This window comes from Takifugu rubripes, chromosome 21 (genome assembly GCF_901000725.2).
Source record: "Takifugu rubripes chromosome 21, fTakRub1.2, whole genome shotgun sequence".
In the NCBI taxonomy this organism is placed as follows: Eukaryota; Metazoa; Chordata; class Actinopteri; order Tetraodontiformes; family Tetraodontidae; genus Takifugu; species Takifugu rubripes.
The window spans coordinates 9,826,752-9,851,490 of record NC_042305.1 but is presented as its reverse complement, the minus strand read 5'-3'; the positions used below and the strand labels follow the sequence as shown (position 1 = coordinate 9,851,490).

The 24,739-nt window shown below is 47.4% G+C and overlaps 1 protein-coding gene across 9 annotated transcripts; it reads right to left on the bottom strand.

The window, feature by feature from the left end:
• Positions 1-453: 453 nt before the first annotated feature.
• On the bottom strand, positions 454-24,739 carry cabin1 (calcineurin binding protein 1). 9 transcript variants are annotated; one of them, XM_029830330.1, is made up of 39 exons: positions 24,652-24,739; positions 24,048-24,103; positions 23,873-23,965; positions 23,672-23,785; positions 23,382-23,516; positions 22,994-23,174; positions 22,789-22,918; positions 22,511-22,660; positions 21,987-22,438; positions 21,730-21,907; positions 21,500-21,633; positions 21,206-21,423; positions 20,877-20,949; positions 20,591-20,778; positions 20,375-20,512; positions 19,583-19,771; positions 19,260-19,502; positions 19,036-19,189; positions 18,850-18,965; positions 18,454-18,615; positions 17,857-18,063; positions 17,559-17,704; positions 17,191-17,434; positions 16,933-17,103; positions 16,336-16,425; positions 16,028-16,188; positions 15,735-15,946; positions 13,644-13,709; positions 12,932-13,111; positions 12,440-12,855; positions 11,253-11,366; positions 5,569-5,732; positions 5,337-5,433; positions 4,607-5,266; positions 3,707-3,781; positions 2,358-2,613; positions 1,625-1,789; positions 1,344-1,546; positions 454-1,109 (listed from the first exon to the last, which is right to left on the bottom strand). In XM_029830330.1, the coding sequence occupies exons 2-39, from the start codon at positions 24,048-24,050 to the stop codon at positions 957-959; spliced, it is 6,831 nt and encodes a 2,276-aa protein (XP_029686190.1). In that variant the 5' UTR covers positions 24,051-24,103; positions 24,652-24,739; the 3' UTR covers positions 454-956. The 9 variants fall into 9 exon arrangements, with proteins under 9 accessions (XP_029686190.1, XP_011613846.2, XP_029686191.1 ...); XM_011615544.2 differs by having other exon boundaries at positions 24,190-24,710; XM_029830331.1 differs by having other exon boundaries at positions 454-1,088; positions 24,190-24,710.

Here is a 24,739-nt window from a genome sequence, read left to right as displayed (position 1 = left end):
AAATCAAGTTAATTCAAAATGACTGATACAAAAGTCAAAATGCAACATCGCTGTGTTTTGGGAAAGGAAAGACATTTTTAATTTAAATACCTCGAAGCCTGTGAGCTATAATGCTAACCTCGCTGGCTGTGGCTTCAGCTCCTGGTGCAGCTGAAACGTTATATATCAGGCACATTATTGAAGAATCACCATTAATCGGTTGATTGATCTGATTGAAACTTGCTTCACGCCCTCGTCCGACCCGGCAACGTTTTGGGACAACATTCCTGCCACCACGTGGAGCAACCGTCCTTCACAAAGGACATGTTAGCATCCTCAGACTCACAGATTTGAACAGGAAAATCCGCGGCTAACTGCTGCCAGCTACGTCGAGTCTGTGTCGGCATTCTTGTCACCATCAATATGAAATTGGCAAAATTACTTGATTTTTTTTTCTCCTTTGGGCCGTTTTCATTAGTGTTTGTCAAAAACATTTTATTTCAGTTTTTAGCGTCTTTCAAAGAATCGGGTTAACAGCGAAGAAATGAAAATATATATCGCACAAAAATATTACAGTGTACAAAAATAGCACAACGTTCTGACAGAAAAACGTCCTGGAGCTTGGATGTAAACATTTCCTTTCTGCTACAGGTTGTGAGGCGGCGAGCCTCAAACGCAGTCGATCGTCCTCGTGTTCAGCGTCCTGTTCAACTGTCTCTGCTGCGGCGGGAAAATCTGCATGCTGGCGTAAAGGATCAAGCTCTCTTAGCTGCAGCGTGGAGGTACGGCGAGTGCAAAACATGGAAAAAATGCATACAGGCGGGAGCGCTGGGATCCAGAGTGCTGTGAGATCCAGAAGCAGATATTTGCAAACACACTACAAACATGCCGTGGGACCGGGTCCACCATTGTCTGTTTAAAAACCACAAAACGGCGCCTCAGCCAACAACAACACGGGGAGAACTTCCTGGTTTTGGTCAGGTGTCCATGTATTCTTCTTCCTCCTCCTCTTCCTCTGACTCGCTCTCCAGAGACGACTCCTGACTGGACGTCTCCTGAACCTCCAGCACCGGCTGGCTCAGCGTGTCCTTCTTCACCGTGGCTGCAGACTGAGAAGACAGGATGACGTTCTACATAGGGTGAGACAGAGGAGGGCGCCGTTGAGGTACTCAACGAAAGTTACCCGGGGCGTTAGCTTATGTTAGCATGCCACCACGCCATTAGCTTGTGGTTTAGACATGAGCAAGATAAGGCCCCAGGCTAGCCGCTAGCTAGCCGTGTCAGCCAGATGTAGCAGATGCTGAGAGACATGAGCCAGATGTTAGCTGGAGGTGTTACCTGGCAGACGTGAACAGGAGCCGTACCTTAAGCTTCTGTTTGGTTTCCTCAGAAATGCTGCCCTTCGGTGAGAGGAGCGTGGGCGTTGGAGGCGTGACTGTGATCTCTGGGGGGAACTTGACGGTGGACGGGATGAAGAGCTTTGGCATGCTGGGGGGGATCCGGGAACGGATCCTGTTGGGGTCTGGAAGCTTCGAGTGTTCGTTGCTGGTGAATTGCTGCTGCTGGTCTGAGGAGAAACAGATGGAGATGTTAGCGTGATGTCAGAGGTTCTGTCCAGAGAGGCGGCTGACTCAGAGGTTCTGACCTGGGCCCGGCTGAGCGGTGCTACACGAGGCTGGTTCTTCCTGGAACCAGCCGGCTGCTGCGGACTCCTGCCCCCCCTGAGACACAGAGGCCAGTTTCATCTGCTGACAGAGGTGCGACTCCTGCTGTCGGTACGAGACTCCCTCCAAGGGCTCCTCCTGCTCCCCTGGACACACGTTTACACCTTGAAAACCATCCTTTACCATCTTGTCTTCGGGATGAAACTAACAGGATTTACTGTCACGGATATCTGCAGCTGTGAAAATAAGACCTGAACTCCACAGATGAGGTGTGATGCTGAGTTTATTCTTAATTCCAAAATCAGCAGGCAAACGCAGAAAATGCAGCAAACAAAAGACAATTGCTCTCAGTTTTTACAATTTTGCATTTATTGTTATACGACACTGTGAAATTATCAGCAGCTCGAACGCTGAAAACGACTTGATTTCCCAGCCTCCTTACTCGTGTTGCCAAGGAAACTATTACATAATACCCAGAGCTGCAGTGGTGTCTGTGTGTTTGTAGGGGGGGACTGGACTCACTGAGGTGACCTTAAACCTGCTCTTTGCTGCCCCCTAACGGTCACTTCCCCACATTAAACGACTGTTCAATATTTTAGTCTTTTTCCTGATCTGAGGTGTGACCCTCCCCAATGTGGACGCGGCCCTGGAAGCCCACGGGTGCCCCCTGCTGTTCACATCCTGATCTGATAGACTCCCCCCGTGTGGCCGTACCTGTGTGTGGCGTTAAGGCCGTGGCTGCAGCCCCCCTTCGCTGCTGTGGCGCTGGGGACTGCTCGTAGAAAGCCGGAGCGGGGGGTCTGGACAGCTTGTTCAGGGGTTCGTAGGCCACTTTGGCGTGGGCGTCCTGGCTGGAGGGCGGGTGGCAGGCGACCTGGCTGAGCAGGACAGGTGTCGGCAGCGAGGCAGGGAAGAAGTACTCTCTGTGCTCCTTAGAGTATTTTGGCGTTGTTGGGGCGTCGACCGATGTCTGAGGGAGACAGAAGAGCGCGTCATGTGATCAGTCAAACACACAGAGCGACGCCCCGCCAGGCTTCCCTCGTGTCCTGGCGAGGCGTAACGCGTCCCATCAACGACCACTCCTCAACACAGAAGCTGCACAAACAACCTGCGGCAGCTGCTGTCATGGCAACACCGCAGAAGACAGCGACAGGAAGTGAGTGCATCAACTACCATCATACAGATCAGGAAGAAAAGCGCAGAGGACGGTGGCGCCGAGATCCTAGAAGCCGCGTGACACAATCAATCATCTTTACCGGCCTTTGGGTATTTTTACAACACTACAATCATTTTAATCTGGAATAGACCCAGTGTGATGACTCATCTTCAGGACAATACAGCTATTACGGTGGTCAAAGTGTAATTCCTGTTTCTCTGTGCTAATGACATTTCCCTTGCTCGTGTTGTTGGAAGAAGTGAATTGTGGGTAAATACACACAAACATCGGAGCGTTGTTCACCTGTTGCTCAATGATTTCATCAAAATGTAGAAGAGTAACGATTAATTATACGCATTTCGCCAGCACAGCATCAGATGGTTAGGGAGGGGGCTGAGGAACGATCATGTCTATTAGGCTTCATTTGGATAGCAGTAAGTGTGTGTGTGTGTGTGTGTGTGTGTGTGTGTGAGACAGAGACACACACAGGAAACGTGTTCATCATCTCTACAAACAAAGCTACATTAAACCCAGAAAATGACAGAAGCACTCGCAGCGTGAAGAAATGACGCGTGCTTCTCTCATGTGGCCTGGATAAAAGAAGCTGCAGGTGAGAGGCGACCGCAGAGCACGACTCAGCACGACTCAGCACGGCACGGCACGACTCGGCACGGCTCAGCACGACTCAGCACGACTCGGCACGACTCGGCACGACTCGGCACGACTCGGCACGACGCGGCACGACTCAGCACGACTCAGCATGGCGCAGCACGACACGGCGCGAGCCCACGGAGCTCTGGGCTGCGAACCTTCACATCTGCGGCTGAATTTGACGACTCCACGGTTCAAAGATGACCGAGGGCGGATAAATCGGACAGCAGGACGGAGCTCGGAGGTAAACATCTACCTGTCTTTGTGCTGAAGTGGCCAACTGAATCTGACAGAACTTGACGGCCTGGTCCAGAGCCACGTCCTCGTCCACCTGAGAGGGGAGACAGAAGCAGAAGAGTGATGAGGAGCGAGGAAGTAGCAACCGCCCTGCAGCACTAAAGCATGTCAAACATCTGTCATCCAGCTGTTCCCCACAGCTGTGAAGAGGCTGATGAATCTATTACTGCACATGTTACGGCTGTCAGAGCAGCTAACGGAGGATCAGCTGACTTCACGGCCCGTCGCAGCGTGTGTGGGAGTGAACATCTTCATCACACAGCTGCTGGCTTCATAAACCCCAGAGACGGAGACGTGTCTCACAGCCGCCCGGGCTCATAAACACCACAGCCTTAGCAGAGTTGGGAGTTCTCATCAGTCTTTATGTTCTTGATAGCAAAAATCAATCTGTTATTATCACCGTAATGAAGAGAGGGGCTTTGTTGAACCGGGAGAAGCTTCAAATCTATTTTTTAAAGAAGATAAACGTGTCTAATATGGAATCTCCGCACTTGTGATGGCAGAACTGGTGCTAATAAAGGAAGGCAGGAGGGTGAACGCACCAGCAGATGTCACAACTGTAACCTGTTCTGGCTGAAGGAGCAGCAGATGATGTTATGTTCCTGCTGGCTGCTGCCGACACCTCTCACGGGTGTGTGAGAGAAAAGCTTCTCTGAGCAACAGAATCTGCCCGGACTGGTTCATCTGCTGGTGGAGCAGGAGCTGCTGCTGCAGCTTAAGAGCAGCCTTTTAATTAAACATGCTGTGACTGGACGCAGGTTTTCCTCTGTGATTCAGGCTTAAAAAACTACTGTTGTGAGGTTCCGTGACAGCCGTGAGAAGAAAACCCAAACCCGGGTGAACTCTGGAAATGTTTTACCTGTTTGATCAGCATGTAGGTCTCTGACATGATCTTCTCCACTCGCCCCAGGTCGTAGGTCATGACCTTCTGGCCATGCTGCCACACCCTGTAGGCATCCAACAGTAACGTTTTTCCCGATTCCACATCCTCCAAGAGCTTCCGTTTCCTGCTGGGCCTGCGCGGTGTCCCCTGATCCGTCCCGCTGGTTGGCAACGTGACCTTGGTGGTTGCTGAGGCCTGGAGTTGCTGCTGCTGCCTGGAGCTGATGCTCAGGTCCTCCAGAGACAGCTCAGATGTCCGTCCAACCTCCACCTTCTGCAGGGGCTCCGCAGAGGTGCCCGCCTCTGTCTGCTGTTCTGTCGGGCCCGCGGGTCTTCTCCAGATCCCAGTTCCCAGGTCCATGGGTTCTTCTGACCCGGCTTTGTGCCCATCAGTCCCAGAAGTGTCCACCTTCTCGGGGAGACTCTCTTTGCTCTTATCTGTGGGTTGCAGCACTGGTGGGGCGAGCGGTGCTTGGGAAGCATCTCTGGATACCGTATAAGCGACTCCGTCAGCAAGTCTGGGCTTCTTAGGCAGAGCGGTCCTGTTGTCCTCTGAACTGGGCTTGTTGGACACATCCGTGGTGGTCATCTCCCCCACGGAGGGGGTCCCTGGCACTTTGTGAGGCTGTTCAGACACCTGGAAAAGACCAGAACTTGTTATAACCTTCAAATATACCAAAGTGGCGTGGAGGCTGGTGCTTTCTTACCCCAGTCAGAGTGTTCAGATTGTCCTCCAGGACTTTGACCGTTAGGAAGAACGCTCTCTTGGCCAAAACCTGGCGATCACCATCACGTAGATACTTCCTGGGTGGAGAAAAATGATAAAACAAATATGCGATTTGTTACATGAAGGGTAGCAGTTTCTTCTACGCAGTTCCTGTAAATAACGGCAGGAACCAGAGACAGGTACCTGCTCAAACTGGTCCTTAGTATACTTACTTTCCCTGGTCAGGGGTTCTTTGCAGCATAAAGGAGACTTTCAGCAAAGTGTCGTGATCTTTTAGCTGATACAGGACCTCCAGTAAGAGGACGATGGATCGGTTCATATGAGATGCAAAACTTCCCGGGCGATCAATCTCATCTACTGGAATACGCCAGATGCCCTGAACACAAGAGGCAGAGAAATGATGATGATGATGATGATGATAGTTCGACTAAGATACAGATACTTGGGATGGTCTGAGAACAAATGGATGCTGTAGGCGTGAAGGGGCCTGTCCAATGAAATACCTGGACGATTATTATGTCTAATATTGCGCAGTAACTTGTCAAACTTCACCTGCCTCCTTCGGTTTCGGCTCAGTTTGGTTTTAGCTGCAGGTGAAAATGCTAAAATGCACATTAGCATACAGTAATTTGCATAATTAACTGAAATAAATCCATGAGCTACAAACTCTCTTCTGCTATATGATGATGGAAACCATCAATAAAAAACAGAACATGTTGCGTCTTCTTCTCAACTGTACGACCTTCCGTCATGAATGGAACAGAAGGAAAGAAGCGTGCAAATCATGAAAGTTGGCGTTTGAGAGCAAACCGATGAGATTCACTGCGAGACGAGGAAAATGGGAGTAAAGTTGAAAGAGAAAACCCTAATGAGGAAATGGAAAAGCCGTGGGAGAGATCTTGGAGACGTGGAGGCTACGTAGGAGGCGGAGAGGGGAGGGGTGAGGGCTACATATATAATAGGAGGCCTCATTAGCGCTCGCCCCGGTGCAACGTCACAACACAACGCTGGAGACGCTTCAAACAAAGAGCCGTGCTCTTCTGAAACCAGGAGGACTGTTTTTAATGGCCGCTCCGCCTCTCAGAGAGCACATGTCCTCTCAGCGGGTGACGCGAGAGCCGGCGCTGCGGACTGAAGCTAGCATCGCCATACAGATGGCGGCCTCGGCGCCTTCTAAAGGACACTGTGTAGGAAAACGTGCACGAGACAATGTTAAGGGAGATGTACGACAGATGAGATGCGATTAGCTCGCAGAACAGACGGGTGTCAAAGCTGCTGGAGGACAAAAGTAAAGATCTGAGCGGGTCAAAACTTCCCAACCAGGCGCCAACAGGATCCGACGTGACGCCATCACAGGTTCAACGGCGTTTATTGGCTGAACGCTGAAAACGTCGGTAGTTTTTTCTTTACTAAAACACGAGAAGAGACTCGCGTGCTGTCGTCACCGCCGCCGCAGGCCAAATCAGGGTGGCACGGGTTGTCAGAGAGGCGGGTTACGTAATTAGAGGTCTCCAACAGTGTCAGAAATGCCTCGTTTAAGTTAACCTTTAAACCTGACAGCAGAAACTTTCACTCAACTCTGAAAAGGTGAGCTTTCCTGAGGGTGAAACACAGCGTGGCGAGAACTTTTCTGGATATCCTCAGCGTTTCTGTGAACGTCCCATCGACACCCCCGATCTTTAGGGTGAGACGTCAGCACGCGTGTGAAACCCCTCGGGGAGAGTAAAAATACTGCGGAAACAACAGCGGCTCCATCTGACAAATGTTTTCAATCATCTCCGTTTTAGATTCAAACTGGCAAAATGATCCGGATTCTTTTTCTTAGGATTACGTAATCACACGTAGCTTTGAACCTTTCAACTCAGATTATCAGAAGGCTCCAACAGGAACGGGATGAGTGTGATGAGGGGGTGAGCCCCACCACATCTAATGGACGGTTCCTCAGAGCAGCGTCCAACCACAGCAACATCTGTTTACTAAAGCTCCGCTCTAGGCAGATTATGACGGACAGCTAAAGCAAATTTATCAGCCTTTCACCAAACTGATTCCTTTTTTTTTTTGAGGAAACGCGACGTCCAGAGCCACAGCAGGGGAGACTGAACTCCGAACATCTACAGCAACATCAACTCAGAAGATTAGAGCGACCATTTGACTTCTGAGGGAGCATCAGAAAAGACTCCTCCACTATTTCTCTTTATTACTGGTCCAGAAACACTTTCAGATATTCAAAATGACCACCAAATCCCCCCAAACCCAGTAATGCCTGCAGCATTTTTACCCTTCAACTTGCTACTGTCATTTATTAAATGTGAAACCACGTCGGGTTGTTGTTCTCCCTCTCGTTTGTGGCGGTGACACCGACGGTGTCGTCTTCTCTGCCGACATTATTTACAGTGAGCGTCTGTGGAAGCGGTAAGGAACTGACGCTGAGGTAATCGGGTCCCCACCCACACACCCCCGGTCCAGTCACGAGCAGAGATCAACTCATTACGATTCACTCCATTTTCACCCACTGACCAAACGGTTTCAACGACCCAGGCGGTCACTGTGAACAGCCAGAGTCTGCAGGGGAGCAGCGTTTCTAGCAGATAGCCTCATTAAAAAGTACTTAGAAAAGTGAGACAGTTGCTCTCAACTCCAATCCCAGCATCGCTTCAGTTACAACGGGAAACTCAAAAACAAGGAGGATCCGAAGAGCCTTCGGCAGATCTGTGAGGATCAAACTTTTGAAACGTTGTTGGGATTTTAGAATTGTTAGTTTAAACTCGGAGGTGTGAGGGCTGCGACGTGGTGAGAAGGTTTAGCTCAGGTTATCTTTAAACAGAAGACAGAGGGTTCGGGCAGCTCCTCCAGGCAGCCTCAGCTCCATTATTCTCTACGTTAGGAATCTCCTTTTTATTTCCGAACGCCGCCCCAACGACCGACGGCTCGATTTAGACGCGCAGAAACACTCACCATCCCCAACGACAGCGACGCCCTGCCTGCGTTACTGCTCTTCTGGACGGATTCCTGCTGCCGTCAAACGCTCTGGCTGCACTTCTACCCTGAAACAGGCGCTCACGATCTCAGACCGGAGGGAGGGCTTCAGATTCTCCGGCAGACGGTGGGGGGGGGGGGGGGGGGGGGGTGAGCGCCACTTCACATGTAGAGTTCTACCGCTGCCCTGGAGGGAACGCAGCACTGCGCTCCCTTCCTGAATTCTAACCCTGACATCTCAAAACAAAAACACCCACGCACTCCATCTCCACTCTGGCCTGACCCCCAGCCCGCTCCCGTCCCTCCCCCTCATTCCGCGTCCTCCAATCCTCACAGGCCTTCTGCAGCCAGCCAATCAGGCGGCCTCTGCGGGAGCTCCCGCCCATCGGTGCAAACCCACACAAACAGAGGAGAGTGTGTGAGAGTAATGAGGAAACGGAGGTGAGTAGAGTTGGGGGGGGGGGGGGGGGGGGAGGAGCAGAGCGTGATCAACAGGAAAAAGAACATGACAGCACAAACTGGCTGAAAAATTTACAACCACAGGGAGAGCGCAAAAACCAACAGGGGAGAATTTAAAGATGTAAATGGCTCTCGCTTTTCCCTCTCCTCCCTTCGCACTCGTCACCATACCTCAAACATCCTAACGCATTCAAGTCTGACATCCACACACACACACACACACACACACACACACACACACACCAGAAACCCCTCCAGACACATTTCTGAGGGCTGAGCCTCCTCGCAGAGGGAAAAACAAAGCAAGGCTCTGCTCCTGAGCGGAGCTCCGCCTCCAGCAAGCTGCACAGCTGAACACACAAATGCTCCAGTCGCACATGAAAACCACGCAAAGAGAACACAACACACACTCTGACGTACAAACACACACTCTCACGTGCGCAGTCTTACCTGCCAGCAAAGTTCCAGTGGAAATCCAAACATTGAAACATGCTTTGGAGGAAGTTAGAGGCTCTGAACAGGGACAACCATTTTCTGTGGAGCTTCGTGTAGAGTGAACGTGTGTGTGGGAGGAAGAATATGTAAGCAAGAGCACACGCGTGCGTGTCATGTTGGGGGGGGAAGGGGTGTGAGGAGGGAGGGGGTTCTCAGGGGGAAGTCCTCGCAAATTCATCACGGCCCGTTACAACCTCGGTCCACTGCTGGAGTTTCTGCCGTTAAAGAACTTGAAGAGTTGCTCCTTATGATTAGGCTTCTATTTGATGAAACCAGTGATATCATCAGATGGGAAGGGAGCACAATATGACATTTAAAACAAGCTAATCATGATAAAAACACCACGTGACTAAAAGCCACATCTTTCAGATCCTTTGATTACTCTATTGCACACCTGCAACTATTTAAAAACTATATATTAAAGTAAAATGATGGGACACTTTCATCATGTAGGTCACCAGTGAAACCCCAGAGGTCATGGGGGAGATGATAACCTACATAAAGACGTGAAAAGTGCTCCAGAAACATATGAATCGCTCAACTCTGCAGAACCCTGAGACTCCATGAAACCAGCGTGTTTATAATACCGGGTGGTTTGTGGCGGTGTGGGGCTTGTTTGAAGGGAACAGTAAAGCTCCGGCAGTTGGCGTGACAGAGCGGCAGCTTTGCCTACAGACGGGACTCGGCGCGAGCCCAGTGGGAGTCGGAGCATCACAGTGGGCTCCTCCCGATCAGAGCTGGCCCACATTGCCGCTACAGCCTATTAGCAGAAGGTTTCTGGAGTCCATGTTTGACTCTCCAGCCAGTGTTTCCCTTTAAAGAGGCCAGCGTCATCTGCTACTGCGTGGAAAATCACCCAGATTTGGCCTTGAAAAGGCACCTTTACGCCGCCATAATTATTCTGTGCACACGACCAACAAAATGGGATTTATTTTTATTTATTATTTTTTAATTGTAATGGGTACAAATGTCAAACAAGAAGCGGATGTGAAACTTGTTCTAAAGGAAACTCCCTAAATAATCCCGAGTTTATGAGGTGTCACTGAATGCACAGGTGTAGTTTAAACAACTGTGCAAATTTTATTCGATTTGGAAAATGCGGTGTGTCTCAATTTAGACTGATTTGCTTTATTTGAGGAATGGAACATTAGGAAGATAATTCAACCATCTCCTGCTGCATGAAACCGCTTTAACGATCTAATCAGCCCTATTTCGGGCTGTTTATGTGCAGCCAGTCAGACTTTAGTAAATAACATAAAAAGGGAAAATGTGAGCACGGGGGGCAGCAGCAGGCACTTAGACATCGACATGATGTCAGAGGTTCAGGTATGAACGAGCTGCTGCTTTAAACACATCTGAATGCTCTTATATACCGGTAGTAAAGAATAATTTGTCCAACAGGTTGTTTCAGTCATTTTTAGCAGGTTTTTCACACAGATGCAGGTGTTAATGTTCCTGCTTTACTTCTACTTCTATCATCAGCGTCACCCTTTTCTCTAAAAAATGCCTTCAATTTTAAATTTACTGTAGATTGAACTGTGCTGGTGTTGGTGCTGACAGCTTCTCATAAAGGACATCGTCCCAGCGTTTCAACTTATGTGGACTGTAAACTCATCTTTAACTTAAAAAAATGATTTAAAGATACATTTAAGATGCTACATTTATTGGACAACTATGCTTTCTTGGCAGATTCACCATTCTGTTCAAAATGTAGCTGGAAAACGTGCAGCAAAACCTGTGTCCAGCATCACATTGCCAGCAAAGTATTTGAAAATGATAGTTTTCTAGTAAAAACAAACATCCTCTTCTATTAATACAGACGTTTACAGTGAAAGGGCAACAACAATCTCCACATCCAACAACTACCGGTAAATGACTTTTGGGAGTAATAAAACATCAACCACTGCTGGAAGTGTCATGAAGAACACGGGATGGCAGAGAGATGGAGGAGCAAACTGAGACTTACGTTGAACAGGTTGGTTTTGTTTCTCTCACAGAAAAGTCCTTGTGCTGGCATGTGCTTCAGCTGTTGCCACGGGACACCGCTTCCTAGCAACACATCTCGGGCCCACTGTAGGTTCTGTGGTGAGAATTAAATAAATTAATACATGAAAAAGCCACATACATTTAGACTTTAAGCACACGCGGATGCCATAACGAGGAAAATCTTCAAGAGGCCGACAGCTGTGTTGAACTGATGTTTTTATTTTACAAGAAAGAAGGCTAATCGGGATAAAACACGGCTCTATTCACAGTCGGATGACTCACAAATCTGCCAACACCGCTACAAACCCAGCACCTCCACCATGAAATCACTCTCTGCTTCCAGGATAAACTGGACAGGTTTTCAGAGAACAAAGAGGCTTTTTAACACCCAGTGAGCCGAGACTGTGAGCTGAGTAACCTTTGTCAACTGACAGGCTGGAGACACTTTAAAGCTGGCTGTGATAGCACCTTTGGAGGTGGAAGCCGAAGGAAAGGCTGAGATCAAATGCGCAGATCAGTGGTTTTCATAAAGATCCAGGAAAGCTGACATAAGGCTCCCACTACAGCAAACTCCCAGTGCCAAACTGGCTGAGAGAGCAGCACGCCATCACCCACGCAAACCCCTGCCCACATTACAGCAACGCAGGCTGCTTCAAGCCACTCGGCTCACAGCTGATCTCAGAGACGTGCACCAAAGTCGAAAGAAAATGGCACGAATCTTTACCAGAATTTACTCACAGCGGAGTAAGACAGCGTCCTGTTGACATTGCTGGCTGATTGTTTTCCTCCTAATAAGGTCTTAATGAGGCTTTAATCACATTGACTCGTGGAACATGCAGGGATCGGCCACACTCGGCTCTTCCTCCTGCCTCACATTCTGGACCGTCACTGCTGAGCAGGTAAACACCGAATAAACGTTTTTAATTAACTGTGGTCTTAAAAGAATGTACACAATACAAACTGTTACTGTCAGGCATCACTGTAATATCATAACTGGAAAAGAACAGACCCGCGCTTGTAATTCAGTCTTTGCTTAAGCGTCAACCTTCCAGCAGGTCCAACTTTCTGCCAGAATAACCGACCTCACTGACGCCACGATCAGCCCTTCACAAAGGCACAAACACGGGTCACTGCCAGAATGAAGCCACGGCCACATGGCTGACTGACCTGATGGGTCTTGCTGTTGGTGTAGAAGAAGGCCAGACGGTAGAGGCTCTTGTAGTGCTGAGGGAAGCGGCTGAGGCACAGGAAGAGGATGCGGACACACATTTCTACCAGTGTGCGTCTCTGCTCAACGCGGTCTGCAGGCAGTGATTTAGGCACCTCAATCACCTCAGCAGGGGGCTCCGGCTTCTTCTTGCCCTCGCTGGCGGGGGTTTGAGGTGCCGCTTGCAGAGATGGACCTGAAAGTTTTGGAGGTGTGGCGGGGACGGGAACTGGCTGGGGACAAGGTTCCACTGGGACCTTTTGGGTCTCTGGGAGTGTCACCACCACGCATTCTACAACTTCCTGGATGACTTTTTCTTCAGTCAAGATCCCAAAATTCTCTCCCTGTGATGCTACAGAAGAATTAAAGACCAAATCTGTCAGAAAAGAGTTGATATTTCTGACCAATTCAATTCTGATTCAGTGGACAGACGTGTCCCGACGGACACATACGCGTGTCTTCGGATGTGGAGTGCCCATCCTTCACAGGGGTGGTGCTTTCGGAGGACGACGAGCTGGCTTTCCCGAAGACGGTTTTGTGGCTGCTGTCCTGTGAGCTGGTGGGGTCAGTGAAGGGATCCTGGGTGGAGTTGGAGTCCGAGAGCATCACCACCTCACTGTCTTGGCTGCGCTCTGTCAGAAACAAGAACACTGCGGGTCACGTCAGCCACACACACGCCGGTGTTCGGGGATATTAAGAGTTTTTTTTGCTTTGTCCAAAATGTCAAGTTTTTGCTGCATCTTAAAAGAAGTAAACGCCTAGAGGACAATTTCAACTGTCAAACCTTCCCTGTCGTAACAGCATGTAGGCAAAATTAAACTAGGACACGAGAAACAAAGACTCATTAGTGCTTCCCTAATGACACACTGGTAAAAAGCAGATTCTTTGTTTCTGAAAATGATCCAAAACCAGAATGCCAGCACTCCTTTTAATTACCACAGTGTCCAGCCTCAGCATAAACACAAAAAAAAGTTGGCAGAGAATTGGAACAAACAGAGTCAAAGGGGCAACGAGCTTCAGCTACTTCAGTTAACAACGAGGGACTTTTGGGGATGAGGCTAAGCAGCAGAGTTAATAAGGCACTGGGAGATTTGGGCTTCCTACAAGAATGCAGCCAAAAAAAGACAATTCCTCAGAGAGTCTGGTGGGTTTAGAGAGCAGTACCATTCAGAGAAGCCAGCCACAATGGAGACCTGGGCAGGCAGTAATCATGGTCAAACTCTGGTGAGGCTGTTGGAGATACGGGGAGCCTGTTTTAAAACATCATCAGGAGGACGACTCCAAATGTATATTCAATACAACTGTCCTCAGACATAGTTGGAAAGATTACTCCAGTTCCCACAATCCACTGATGAGAACCTGATTCGGACAGGAGAAATCAAACGCTTGACTTTCTGTGTGATATTATGGTGGCTGAAAAAGCTCAACACACTCCAGCAGGCTAAACGTGATGAAGACTTGCAGAGCCTCGAAACCAGAGCAGCTGCCCTCCGATGGCCAAAGTCAGGAACTGTGATGATTCCTCTATGTACTGTGGTTTGTAATAAAGTAAATAAAATGTCTACTTTTATCTCTCCCCTTGTTGGCTGCAAGTTGACAGAAACTGTTTCACAAAATCTAAGACTTTGGTTCCTTAGTGAAGATACTTTTAATAGCTTCCGTTTTGTGTCTTTCCTGTAGTGCACTGAGCTCTTTCTGCCTCTGGATAATGATGTAAAACAATTAAAAACCTTAAAATCAGCATTATAAGGTCAAAATCAGGTTCTGCAGTCATGTCACCCTGATGTGCTTTAATGAGGACTGAAACCTTCTGAATTCCCTCTCAGGTGAGGTTTGCCCATAAAACACCAGCTGTGTTGGACCAGTTGTGGCATTTTCACTAATTGTTCATAACAGGAAATTATGTCCAATTAGTGAAAAAAACATCAAGTGCGGCGTTTGTGCTTAAAAATTTTTCCAGGGAATTTAAGTCCAGACCAATCTGAAATAATAAGTGGTTGAGGAAGTCGTGTCAATCCACCCGTGAAGACATCCGCAGCCCCCCCCCCCACTTCCCCGTAGAACTACATGCAGATCAAAATGGCAAAGCAGGTGGTAAATAAGCAAGCAGGCAAAGAGGTAGCAGGCAGGTAGGTAGGAAGGATTCTGGAAAAAGGGCGACAAAAACTGGCAACACAGGCAATATGGCTGCATTATTTGAACACTCACGCCAACATAGAAACAGAGAGGACGGCCAGACCGATTCTGTCACACAGAAGAGATCTGCAGTCAGAACTCGGGAAAATGGCCCATCTGGATCTCGGCACCAGCTTCAGTTATGAAAAAGAGCAGCAGACCTGTTGGCTTCATCACAGGCTGCACCATCATGGCTGCAGCACGGCAGCAACAGGCTGTTACATAAATGACGGTCGCTGCGAGTAAATTAGAGAGCTCATTTGTGCTGGAAACATTTCCTGGATATTGAATCATATTTTCAGCTTCAGGGGAAAAACACATATTACAAACACATCAACAAACGCTGGTTAATTTTGAGCCATTTAAGCCATTATTGTTTTTTTTCCTCTCTCACAAACAGTTCTGAAGAACACAGATGTTCTTCGGCTGAACTGACTCTAAACAAGATGGAGGATGCAGCCTCACATCCATCATGTAGCAGCGTTTAAACCTGATGTGACCAGGAAGTTGTCGAGTTCTGCGTTTATCAGGCCGTCTGTTCTACTGCAAAAAAGATGTTTTAAACATCAGCGTAATAGAAACAACTTCCAGATGGCTTTCAAGAGACTTTCACACTGTCCATGTTTTTTTATTCTACTTCTGGGTAGAGCCAAAGCAAACCCTAACAACGTGTGGAACACAGACCTAACAGACATTAAACAGACCTAACAGACATAAAACCACAACAGACAGAGCAGAAAACGGGATGTTAGCATTTCAGTAGAGCAGCAGCCGTAAACCCCGGCAAGATGCACAATAATCAGTCCAGCAACAAAGCAGCAGCTACAACTGGGAAACACACATTCACACACACACACACCTTTGTCAGCCATGGCAATTTTAGTCAAATAATCAGCAGCCACATTGTCTGTGTCACCCCATCCCAATCACCCATGTGCGGGGGTCATTGTAACTGAAACCACAGCCATTAAGCATGGTGATTAGCAATCAGAGCGCCCACCCCCGGGGTTCCTCCGTGTCACTGAGCAGAAAGGGCGAAGAGCCCAACCCCAGAGACTGTGCCTCACACTGGGACTGTACCATCAGCCTGCCGCTCCTCCTGCCGCTGCTGCTGCTGCTGCCACTGCTGCCGCCGGAGCGTTTTGCGTTTGGCGTAATCGTGGTCAAACGGCGCGGCCACGTAAAGAGGTGATGTGAGACCTGGAGTGGCGGCCGACGGCCGGGAGGTGATCAGGGTGTTGTTGACGCACACAGATGGGCAGTTGAAGTCCATCATAGATGGGGGTTTCTCCCTGCAACACCAGAGAATCAGGCCTTCATAATTCGTAGTAATATAAATGTTTCTTAAACTAATACGAGGAAGTGCAGGTTACTTTTCGAGAGATCTGGGCATGCTCGGCATACTCTTCTCCTCCCCTCGAGCGAAAGGCCCAGTAGCAGCTTCGACTAGCAAGTTAAACAAAAGCTCGTGGTCCAGATCAGACTCGTTGGCCTCCAGGAGCTTCAGAATGGTGGCACCGAGACGGAAATGCAGCTAAACACAGAAACGCGGCTCAAACTGTTAACTGATAACGATCAAACGACTTTTATATCATCTGCATCTGAGACGGGAAAACTGAAACTCGGGGAAAAAAAACAGGGAATTAAAGCAAGACAGGAGACACAAGCAGAGGGAGTGTACCTCCAAGGCCTCCATGGCGAGGTCCGGTGGGTTGTGGTAGTGGATCTTGCGGGGGTACCTGGCAGCTTCTTCATGCAGATAGTGAGCTGCCTGAAAATACAAACTGCCTGTGACCGAGCAGTGACGCACCTGAGCAGGCTGACAGCAGACTCTCCGACAAGCACGCTGCCCTCAGTGACATGAGGTCTCTAAACAGTTCATCTGTGCCCAGTGATCCAATTAGAACGGAGCTGTGACTAATGCCAATTAATGTGAAGGAAATGTCTTGTGAGAGTGGAAGGGTGCCCATCTTTGTTTGAGGGAGATTATCAAACAATAGCAGGAAGAGCAGTGAAAATATATTTGAATTATTTTAACGAGCGCTAGATCTTTAGTCAGATAATTAATATGAGCAGATATTAAAAAGTGGAGACAAGGGGATTTATAAAATTTATAAAACTGGGGTGATATTTGATCACGTCGAGGTCAGTCTCAATCAATTTAACATGATTCCATGTAAAAATGATCTTCTAAAGTAGAAAATGAGAAGATAATGAAAATAAAAGTTTTTTTGTCCCCACTACAACTCCAAAAGTCTGATTAAAATGAGAGTTTTACCTTCTTGTAAAGCTGCAGATATTCCACAGGTGGCTCTTTCCGCTTCTCCGCGATCTTTCCCAGCATGTAATGGATGAGCCACTCCTCTTCATCGCTGTCACACTCACAACGGGAAGCACCCTGGAAACACTGCAAGGCCGTCTCCAACATGGCGTCTCGCCTTTCCACCATCTGAGCCGATACAGAGGGACAGAGACGTGACTCCTGTTTGACAGGAAGTTGACCTGAACAATTGCAACCACTCATCTGTTTCAGCACCTCTGGCTCATTACGCCACTGTTTAAGTTGGCGTGATGCAAACGAGTGCAGCGCGTAGGACATGGTGCCGTACTCGATCCAGAGCGAAAGGTTGGAGCTGTCGATCTCCAGCGCCCTCTTGAAACAGTTCAGCACTGCCTGCGAGTGCTTCCATATGGGAATGTCACTTTTCAGCTCGTTGGAGTTGAGCTTCTCTTGAATGCGGCTAGCTCGTGCTAACGCCATCCCGGCCCAGGAGTCGAACCTGAGGACACATGTCACATCTTTGCTGACGTCACACTAAATTATCAAGTTTTTCCTGAATGTTAATAAATCAACACAAGTCCAGGAACTGTCTGATGCATTGACACTGTTGAGAAGTTAGCAACCTTGTAGGACACACGCAGATGTCGTTAACATAAAACTTAATGGCCTTGGACTGCTCCTTGTTTTTGAAATGGTAATCAGCCAGCAGGTAGTGGATCTCGTCAGTGATTGGAGGAGGAGGAGCACTTCCTTCAGGGAGGCACGGCGCCTGAAAAGGGGCGGCGTACATTTAGGGAAAAAAACAAAAACAAAACAATGCTGCTCATCCCGTATAAAAACACTCAAATAAAAGAATTGTAAAAAAAATAAAAAATAAAATTGTTACTCAAATGTTCACAGATGAGGACAGCACTTTCTAACCTTTTCTGTCATGCCTTCAATATAAGCAGATACTTCCTCCATAGTCAGCTTGGGGGTGTCACTTGGTGGTGCGATGCTGGCAAACCTCCTCAACAGATTGGCCAGTTCGGCCGACACGGTGCTCGTCTTATAGCTGTCGAACTCAGGCAGCGACTTGGGCTTAAAGTACTGGAACATGAAGAGTGCATTGTTCCAGTGGAGCTCCACCTGCAAAACACGGACCAATTCTGGATATGAGAGTGGCAGACTGATACAGGGCTGCGAACCAGAAGTAGAGACAAGATGCGCCCGAGACTTTGGGACCGAGTTTGTGCTTCTCACTCAAGTCTATTAACGCAATTACTCTCTTGATGACATGACCAGAGGGACACTTCTTTTAGTGGCAATTGATCCAAGAGCCCTTATCAGCATGAATTAGGCTTTAGGTTATAAATACTGTCAGTGTAAGCTCTCAGTAAATTATCAATAAAAGGTCAGATATTAAAAGAACCGCTACACAGTTTCAGTACTGCACCATGGTTGTTCAGACATTCACAGAGCAACAAATGAAACTTGTGTGTTTTAGTGTGTTACTGTTGTTATGAAAAGCACAAGAACCTGTGGAGAGGAGTGATCGTCCAGATATCGGGCCTTGCTCTTCTTGCTGGGATAAGCATAGAGGCAGAAAAAACACTGTTCCAGCGCCATCTCCAGCTCCTCTTTGTAGGGATGAGAGTCGGTTTTAGAACTGATGGCCAGCTCTTTCTCCAAAACTCGAACCTGCATCAAAAACACAGAGAAACTTTTGAATTGAGCACATTGTGATTATGAAGAACAGATTAACTATTAAACTGAACTGTCCATTTTGCAAAATCAGGCACCATCATTCAAACGGTAGCTTAAATATTAAACACAGATATGACACAACACTTCAAAAATTAATGACATATTGAAAATAGTTGGGTATTTTTTAATTACAGGGAAAGAAATGAGATGCATTTGTTAATAACATACGTAGAACTTGAGGAGTGTGCCATCCGAGCTGCAGCACAATGAACGTCGACCGAGATACTCATGAGCTGTGTTCAAAAGTGCTAGCGAGGAGGGAAGGATGGGAGCGTCTGACTCATCTGAAAGCGAGACTGGACGTTACAACCTTCAGACTGGAATAAAGGAATAAAATGAGCACATGAAACAAACCTTCATCATCTCCGACTGACATATGCTGTTGAAGCACGCAGTCGAAAGCAGCCTCCTCGTGTTTGATAATGCGATACAGAACAATCCAGGGCAGAACTGAGAAGAAATAAGGCTCCTTGGGGTCGTCAGAAGTGCTCATGCTCAGATTAATCAGCTGAAAGAAACACACATTGCATTTGAACCTTTTCTCCAGCAGAAGTGTAACTATCTAAAGCCGCTCTCACCTGAATTAGGTTGTTTGCTAGTCGAGACAAACTGGAGAAGTGGGGGAAATTACTCAGAAGCTGCGAGTCCTTGGTGAAGCAAACCTCGATACCATCCAGCAGCTTTCTAATGGTGCATACCCACTCCTCCTTAGTGGGAGGTGTGCCATGAGGAGCAGAGGTGAGCTGCTGTAGAGCTTCATTCAGGGCCTGTTCGCTGCACTCCAAACACTGCTGGACGTCCTCCAGCTTCAGCAGTGAGTTCTGCAATGCACAAAAACACATTAACTAGGATAAAAGACACTTAATAATTATCAGCGTGAGCTTTTCTGTGCATCTCTAACCTGCAGGAGAATCAGCTGAGCGGGCCGCTCTGGTGTGGAGCTCACAAACTCCAGTGTTTTACCGCGGCTGACATAGCTCAGAGTCGGCTGCAGCAGGCGCACCACAGAGTCAAATTCCGCAGACTCGAAGAGACGCTGGATCTCCTCCAGAGACTGACAACGCTCCAGAGACTTCAGCCGCTTTTCAATCTGTTAATAGCAAAAGAGAGTCCAACAACCTCATCAGATGGGAGCTGGATCATTCCCAATCCATATCTAAAGTGAACATTTGATTTATAGATGATCATAAGTATGTCTCCAGTGTAAGACGAACCGCTCCGACATCCTTATGGTGGCATAGATAAGCACTGCATCATCTGACAGCATTAATGCTGGTATATTCAGTTTCTGACTTCAGTTAAACAATATGCTGCACATGTCACAGGCGAAGCCACGTGCCAGACCTGGCTCGTCACAACACCAAACACATCTGAGAATTTACATAACAACGGGAAATCAATCCAATTTCAAATCAGCAATTCATTCGGCACCATGGCAACAGAGAGGCAACCATGAAAACAGAGTGTCAATAGAGAAAAAGAGAGTGGTAACCCTGGCAACAGAGAACTTTGCTTCCATCATATTCTATAATGGACAATGAAATACATTTCTTAGCCTCAAGCAAGTAGTTATTACAATTTCTACAAAGGCCTGCCGCTCCTGGAGAAGCTCAAAAGGTTGTTGTTTTTGTTGTACAGACGAGAAACATTTCAATAGTCTATAACTTTAAACAGAAATAAAGTGAAGTAGCACCTCCTCTACAGAGATGGCAGCATCCACACGCAGGTTAGGCAGGCTGATGGTGTAATGTTTCCCTTCATGGTTCTTTGGTTTGCTCTGCAACAGGCCTGTGCACACATCGTAGCTCTCCAGAGCTAAATCCATGTCTCCCTGAGGAACCAGTAAACAGGCTTTTAAAAAAAAGAAATTCTTCATTTAGTCAGAAGTAAACTTGAGGTAAACGTTTACCTGCAGGGCCAGAAACCGTGCCTTCAGCCAGTACACACGCACCATGACATCCAGCCAGTCGTTCTCAAACAGGTCCTTCTGGCATGAACCCAAGGCCAACAGCAAAAGATCACCCTGGAAATGTTTCCCAGGGAATTCAGAGTGACACTCGTCATCACCAGGACTGATGCTGCTGCTTCTTGGAGATGCTATAAACAACAAAAACAAACTGTCTAATATACAGCCTTCACATCGTGATTTGATGCGTAATAACTGATGAAAACAGGAAAAGTTAATGGGCACTCACTGTTCTTTCCTTTGGTGTGTGACCATTGTTCTAACTTCAACTCCATACAGGCCAAACTCATCGTCAACATTTCCTGAGTAAAAAATACAAAAGGATTAGAAATGTACCTTCTGCCAATAGGATATTCAATAACACTGGTCATAAGTTATTTACACAAGCCAATATCCAAGTTGTTACCTAAATGATCATATTTATGTCTATTTCAATCAACAATTTTAAAAACGACAGGAAAAACCTTCAATTTTCTTCCCAATTTTCTCTAGTCATTTTTATTCTTTATGTAAATGCAATGAGCATCAAATCATTGAAAGAGTTCTGCAGTCATTTACCCGGATATGCTGGTTGCTGCAGTCTCGCAGCAGAGGGTTGGGAAGTCCGCTGCTGTGCTTCCGCCATGTCTGATAGACCTCCAGCACCACAGCGGCCAAACCTCGAGGCCACTCCTTCAGGAACTTCTGACCCACTGCTTTCAAATAGCGCATCTTCAAGTCCAGGATGCCGCCATTACTGATGTTATTGAGGAGGAAGTTGTGCACATCCTGTTGTTCTGCAGACAGCAGAGACAGTTTATCCAACAGCAATCAAAAGAGCAGCGTTTTGTGGAACTTCACAAGAGTTCATACCAGATTCCATGTAATCAACAGAGCCAGTAGGCAGAGAGCTGCCATGGAGGAGCTGCAGATCATCTTTGTCATCACACTGCGTCTCCAGGTTACTCAGACTTTCATCATCGTTATCAGGATCAAACTTCTTCAGCCTGAAAAAAAGAAATCAGCACAAAAAGAGTCACACAAATCAACAGCTGTATCATTTATGCACACTGCAGTTTATCTGCAGCGCTGGTCATCCTTACCTCGATGGGAGGTATTTATAAAGCAGTTCCTGAAAATCAATCTTCTCCTCCTTCTTGCATTTTGTGTTCCGAACACGAGCCGAGCGTCGCTTGGCTGTTTCCCCGATATCTTCCACCACTCGTTTCCTTTTTGGTGCTTTCTTAACTTTATCAGTGAGCGACACATCCATGGCTGTAGCTGTGAACGTGCAGCAGGATGAGCTGTTAGCCAAGTTTAAAAAGATGCTTATTATCTTCAATGAGCAGAAGGAACAAACCGATGGGCAGAATGGTGGTGTTGATCTCCACGGTGTTCTGGGTGAGGCTTGGCTGAGGCTGAGGCTGAGGCTGAGGCTGAGGCTGAGGCTGAGGCTGAGGCGGAGGCAGGGCCTGAGGCTGAGGCAGGGCCTGAGGCTGAGGCAGGGCCTGAGGCTGAGGCAGGGCCTGAAGCTGAGGCAGGGCCTGAGGCTGAGGCGGGGCCTGAGCCTGAGCCTGAGGCAGGGCTGCAGGCTCGGCCAGGGCCACTGGCGGGAGGGAAGAACTCGGACTGCTGCTTAAAATGGTGGAAGGGCCCAAACAGATGGGACTGGTGGGCTGAGGAAAGTTCTGGAGGAGGATTTGGTTACAATACTCTGACAAATCAATCCTGCGGCCGAGGCTCGGGCGTGGGGGCTCGCATGTGGTCTGGTGCTTGTACATGGCCAACAGGCTTTCACCAAGATTCTTCCATCTGATACAAAATCAATCTTTAGTTTTAAAAGGAGAAATCATAAAACAGCAACAAAAGATCAAGAGCACTCACGTGAGGCAGTGGACTGGCTGGATCAGGACCAGGTCGGGCTGTGGGTCACAGCGAGACAGCATTTGTCTGCGCCTCCTCAGCTCCCTCGCCTCTTCCAAGATGGAGTCCTGCTCCTCTTTCTCCACTTCCACATAGTGAATCGATACGTGGCTGCAAAAGAAAATGGCTTCATTAGTCAGTTAGCTGTGATGCTGAACACTTTCTTAAGAGAGCAACAGGTGTGTGTGTGTGTGTGTGTGTGTGTGTGTGTGTGTGTGTGTGCAGGGGGCACATGTCACCATTTCGTGAACATCTGCATAGTGTCTTGCTTCAGGCAGGGCTGCTCCTCAAAGATCCTCTCCTTCAGCACTAGACCTTTAGTGTAACAGTGATCTCGCTCCAGAGCTTTAGCGATGAAGTACAAACAGCCTGGAAAACATGACAACAGTTACTATGTTGCCTGAGCTGCAGCTCCAGCAATGATGATGATGATGGATGACACACATGTGTAGTCGCTGAGGGTGTACAGAACAGTGATGAGGTTGTCCATGCAGGGCCAGTGGTCTGGGTTACAATGTAATCCCTCCTCAAAGGCATGCCGAGCCAAAGGAATGCGCACAAGTCGCAGAGCCACCTGCCCGATTTTGTACCACATGTTGACGTCAGTGGAGTCCAAAATTACAGCCTGGAACAAAACCATGGAACACAACAGGACTCATTTAACCACACAAACAAGCAATATTCAAATACTGCACCACTGTCTGTAAAATACAGTCTGAGAGTTCTATCATGACAGGAGGCAGAAGGTCTCAGACAGTGTAATGGTTTATCAAAAACATTCAAGAAATACTGAGAAAGAGGGCTTTTCTATTGAAATTATAAATGTTTTTACCTCTAAATAAAACTCCATAGCAGTCTCTAGGTCATCCTGTGTTGCTGCCATGGTGGCCAAATTTTTAAATGTAGAGTATTTCAAAATCAGTCCAGGATGCTTGACACCCACTCGGTGGTCGTCTGAAGGCATCGCCTGAAAGATAAGGATGCATTAACTATGCTGAATACACCTTTCCCTTGTGGGTTTTTTTTTTTTTTTTTTAAAGCTACACATTTCCAAAAGGCCAATTAAAAAGACCTAATTTGTGAATCTTGGATGTATTTCGCTGACTAAAGCAACAAAATTACCTCTTTGAGCAGCGGCTTTTTGAGGAGCTCATGGTAAGCCTTGGAAGACTCTTCAAACTTGTCATGTTTTTGGAGATCTAATGCTTTATGATATAAAGCAAACGCCTCAGCTTCCTGTAGATGGATAGAAATTTAGGCACTCCTGCTCTGGAGAATAAAATGTCTGCATTAGCAGACAGCTGATATCTGATGGGTCCGTACCTGAGCCTCTTTAGTCTGGCTCTTGTGGGTTTTCAGCGGGTCTTGGGACTCATCTGCAGCTGTTGAAGCAGCGTTTAGTGCTGCAATGCGAATCTGCAAAGTGAAGTAGAAGAAATTTAGATGAATCAAAAACAAATTGCAAGCTGAGAATGGGTCCAATGGCTTCACACCTTACCATTTTCACCTGTGGAAACAAATCTCCACCCTTCACTGTTCACAGCTGTTAAGGCTCTATAGAAAATAATGAAGATACTTTAATTTACAAACCAGGCAATTGTAACGAAATGATGAACAAAAGAGACAGATTTAGGTCTTACAACGATCACCGGGTGTTCTAACAAGAATTCGGCTGCTTTTGTATGGAAAACGCATCCAAAATAATAAGACCGACGACCTCACCGCAGCACATTGTCAATAATGTAGTCTCGTTAGCTTAGCTTAGCGGCTATATTGGTGCAGTGATTCTGGACCGTTTTGGAAGTTTTGGCTTTCAACATTAAAATTCAAATAGACATTTATTAATCGACGATCCCAGAGATTTTGGCTAGATAATTAATAACACTCAATACTTTTTCAATCTCATCGAGGTCGTAGCTGCAAATATTATCAGATAAACTGAGGCTAGCTAGCATTTCACCGGGTGTTATATACTATTGAAAAACCGAAAAGACTCCGCTTATCGCTGCATGTTTGCCGCTGCTGTTCCTACAAAGGACAGCCAAGACCAGAAGAGACGTGTCAAATCCATCATGAAGCAAGTTTTAAAGTTCATTTAGTACTTTGTTATTGTTAGCACGAAGACACGAAGCTAGACGAATAGTTTGCAGCCCGCCATTGAGTAAACTCGTCTGTCATTGGTCAATATGT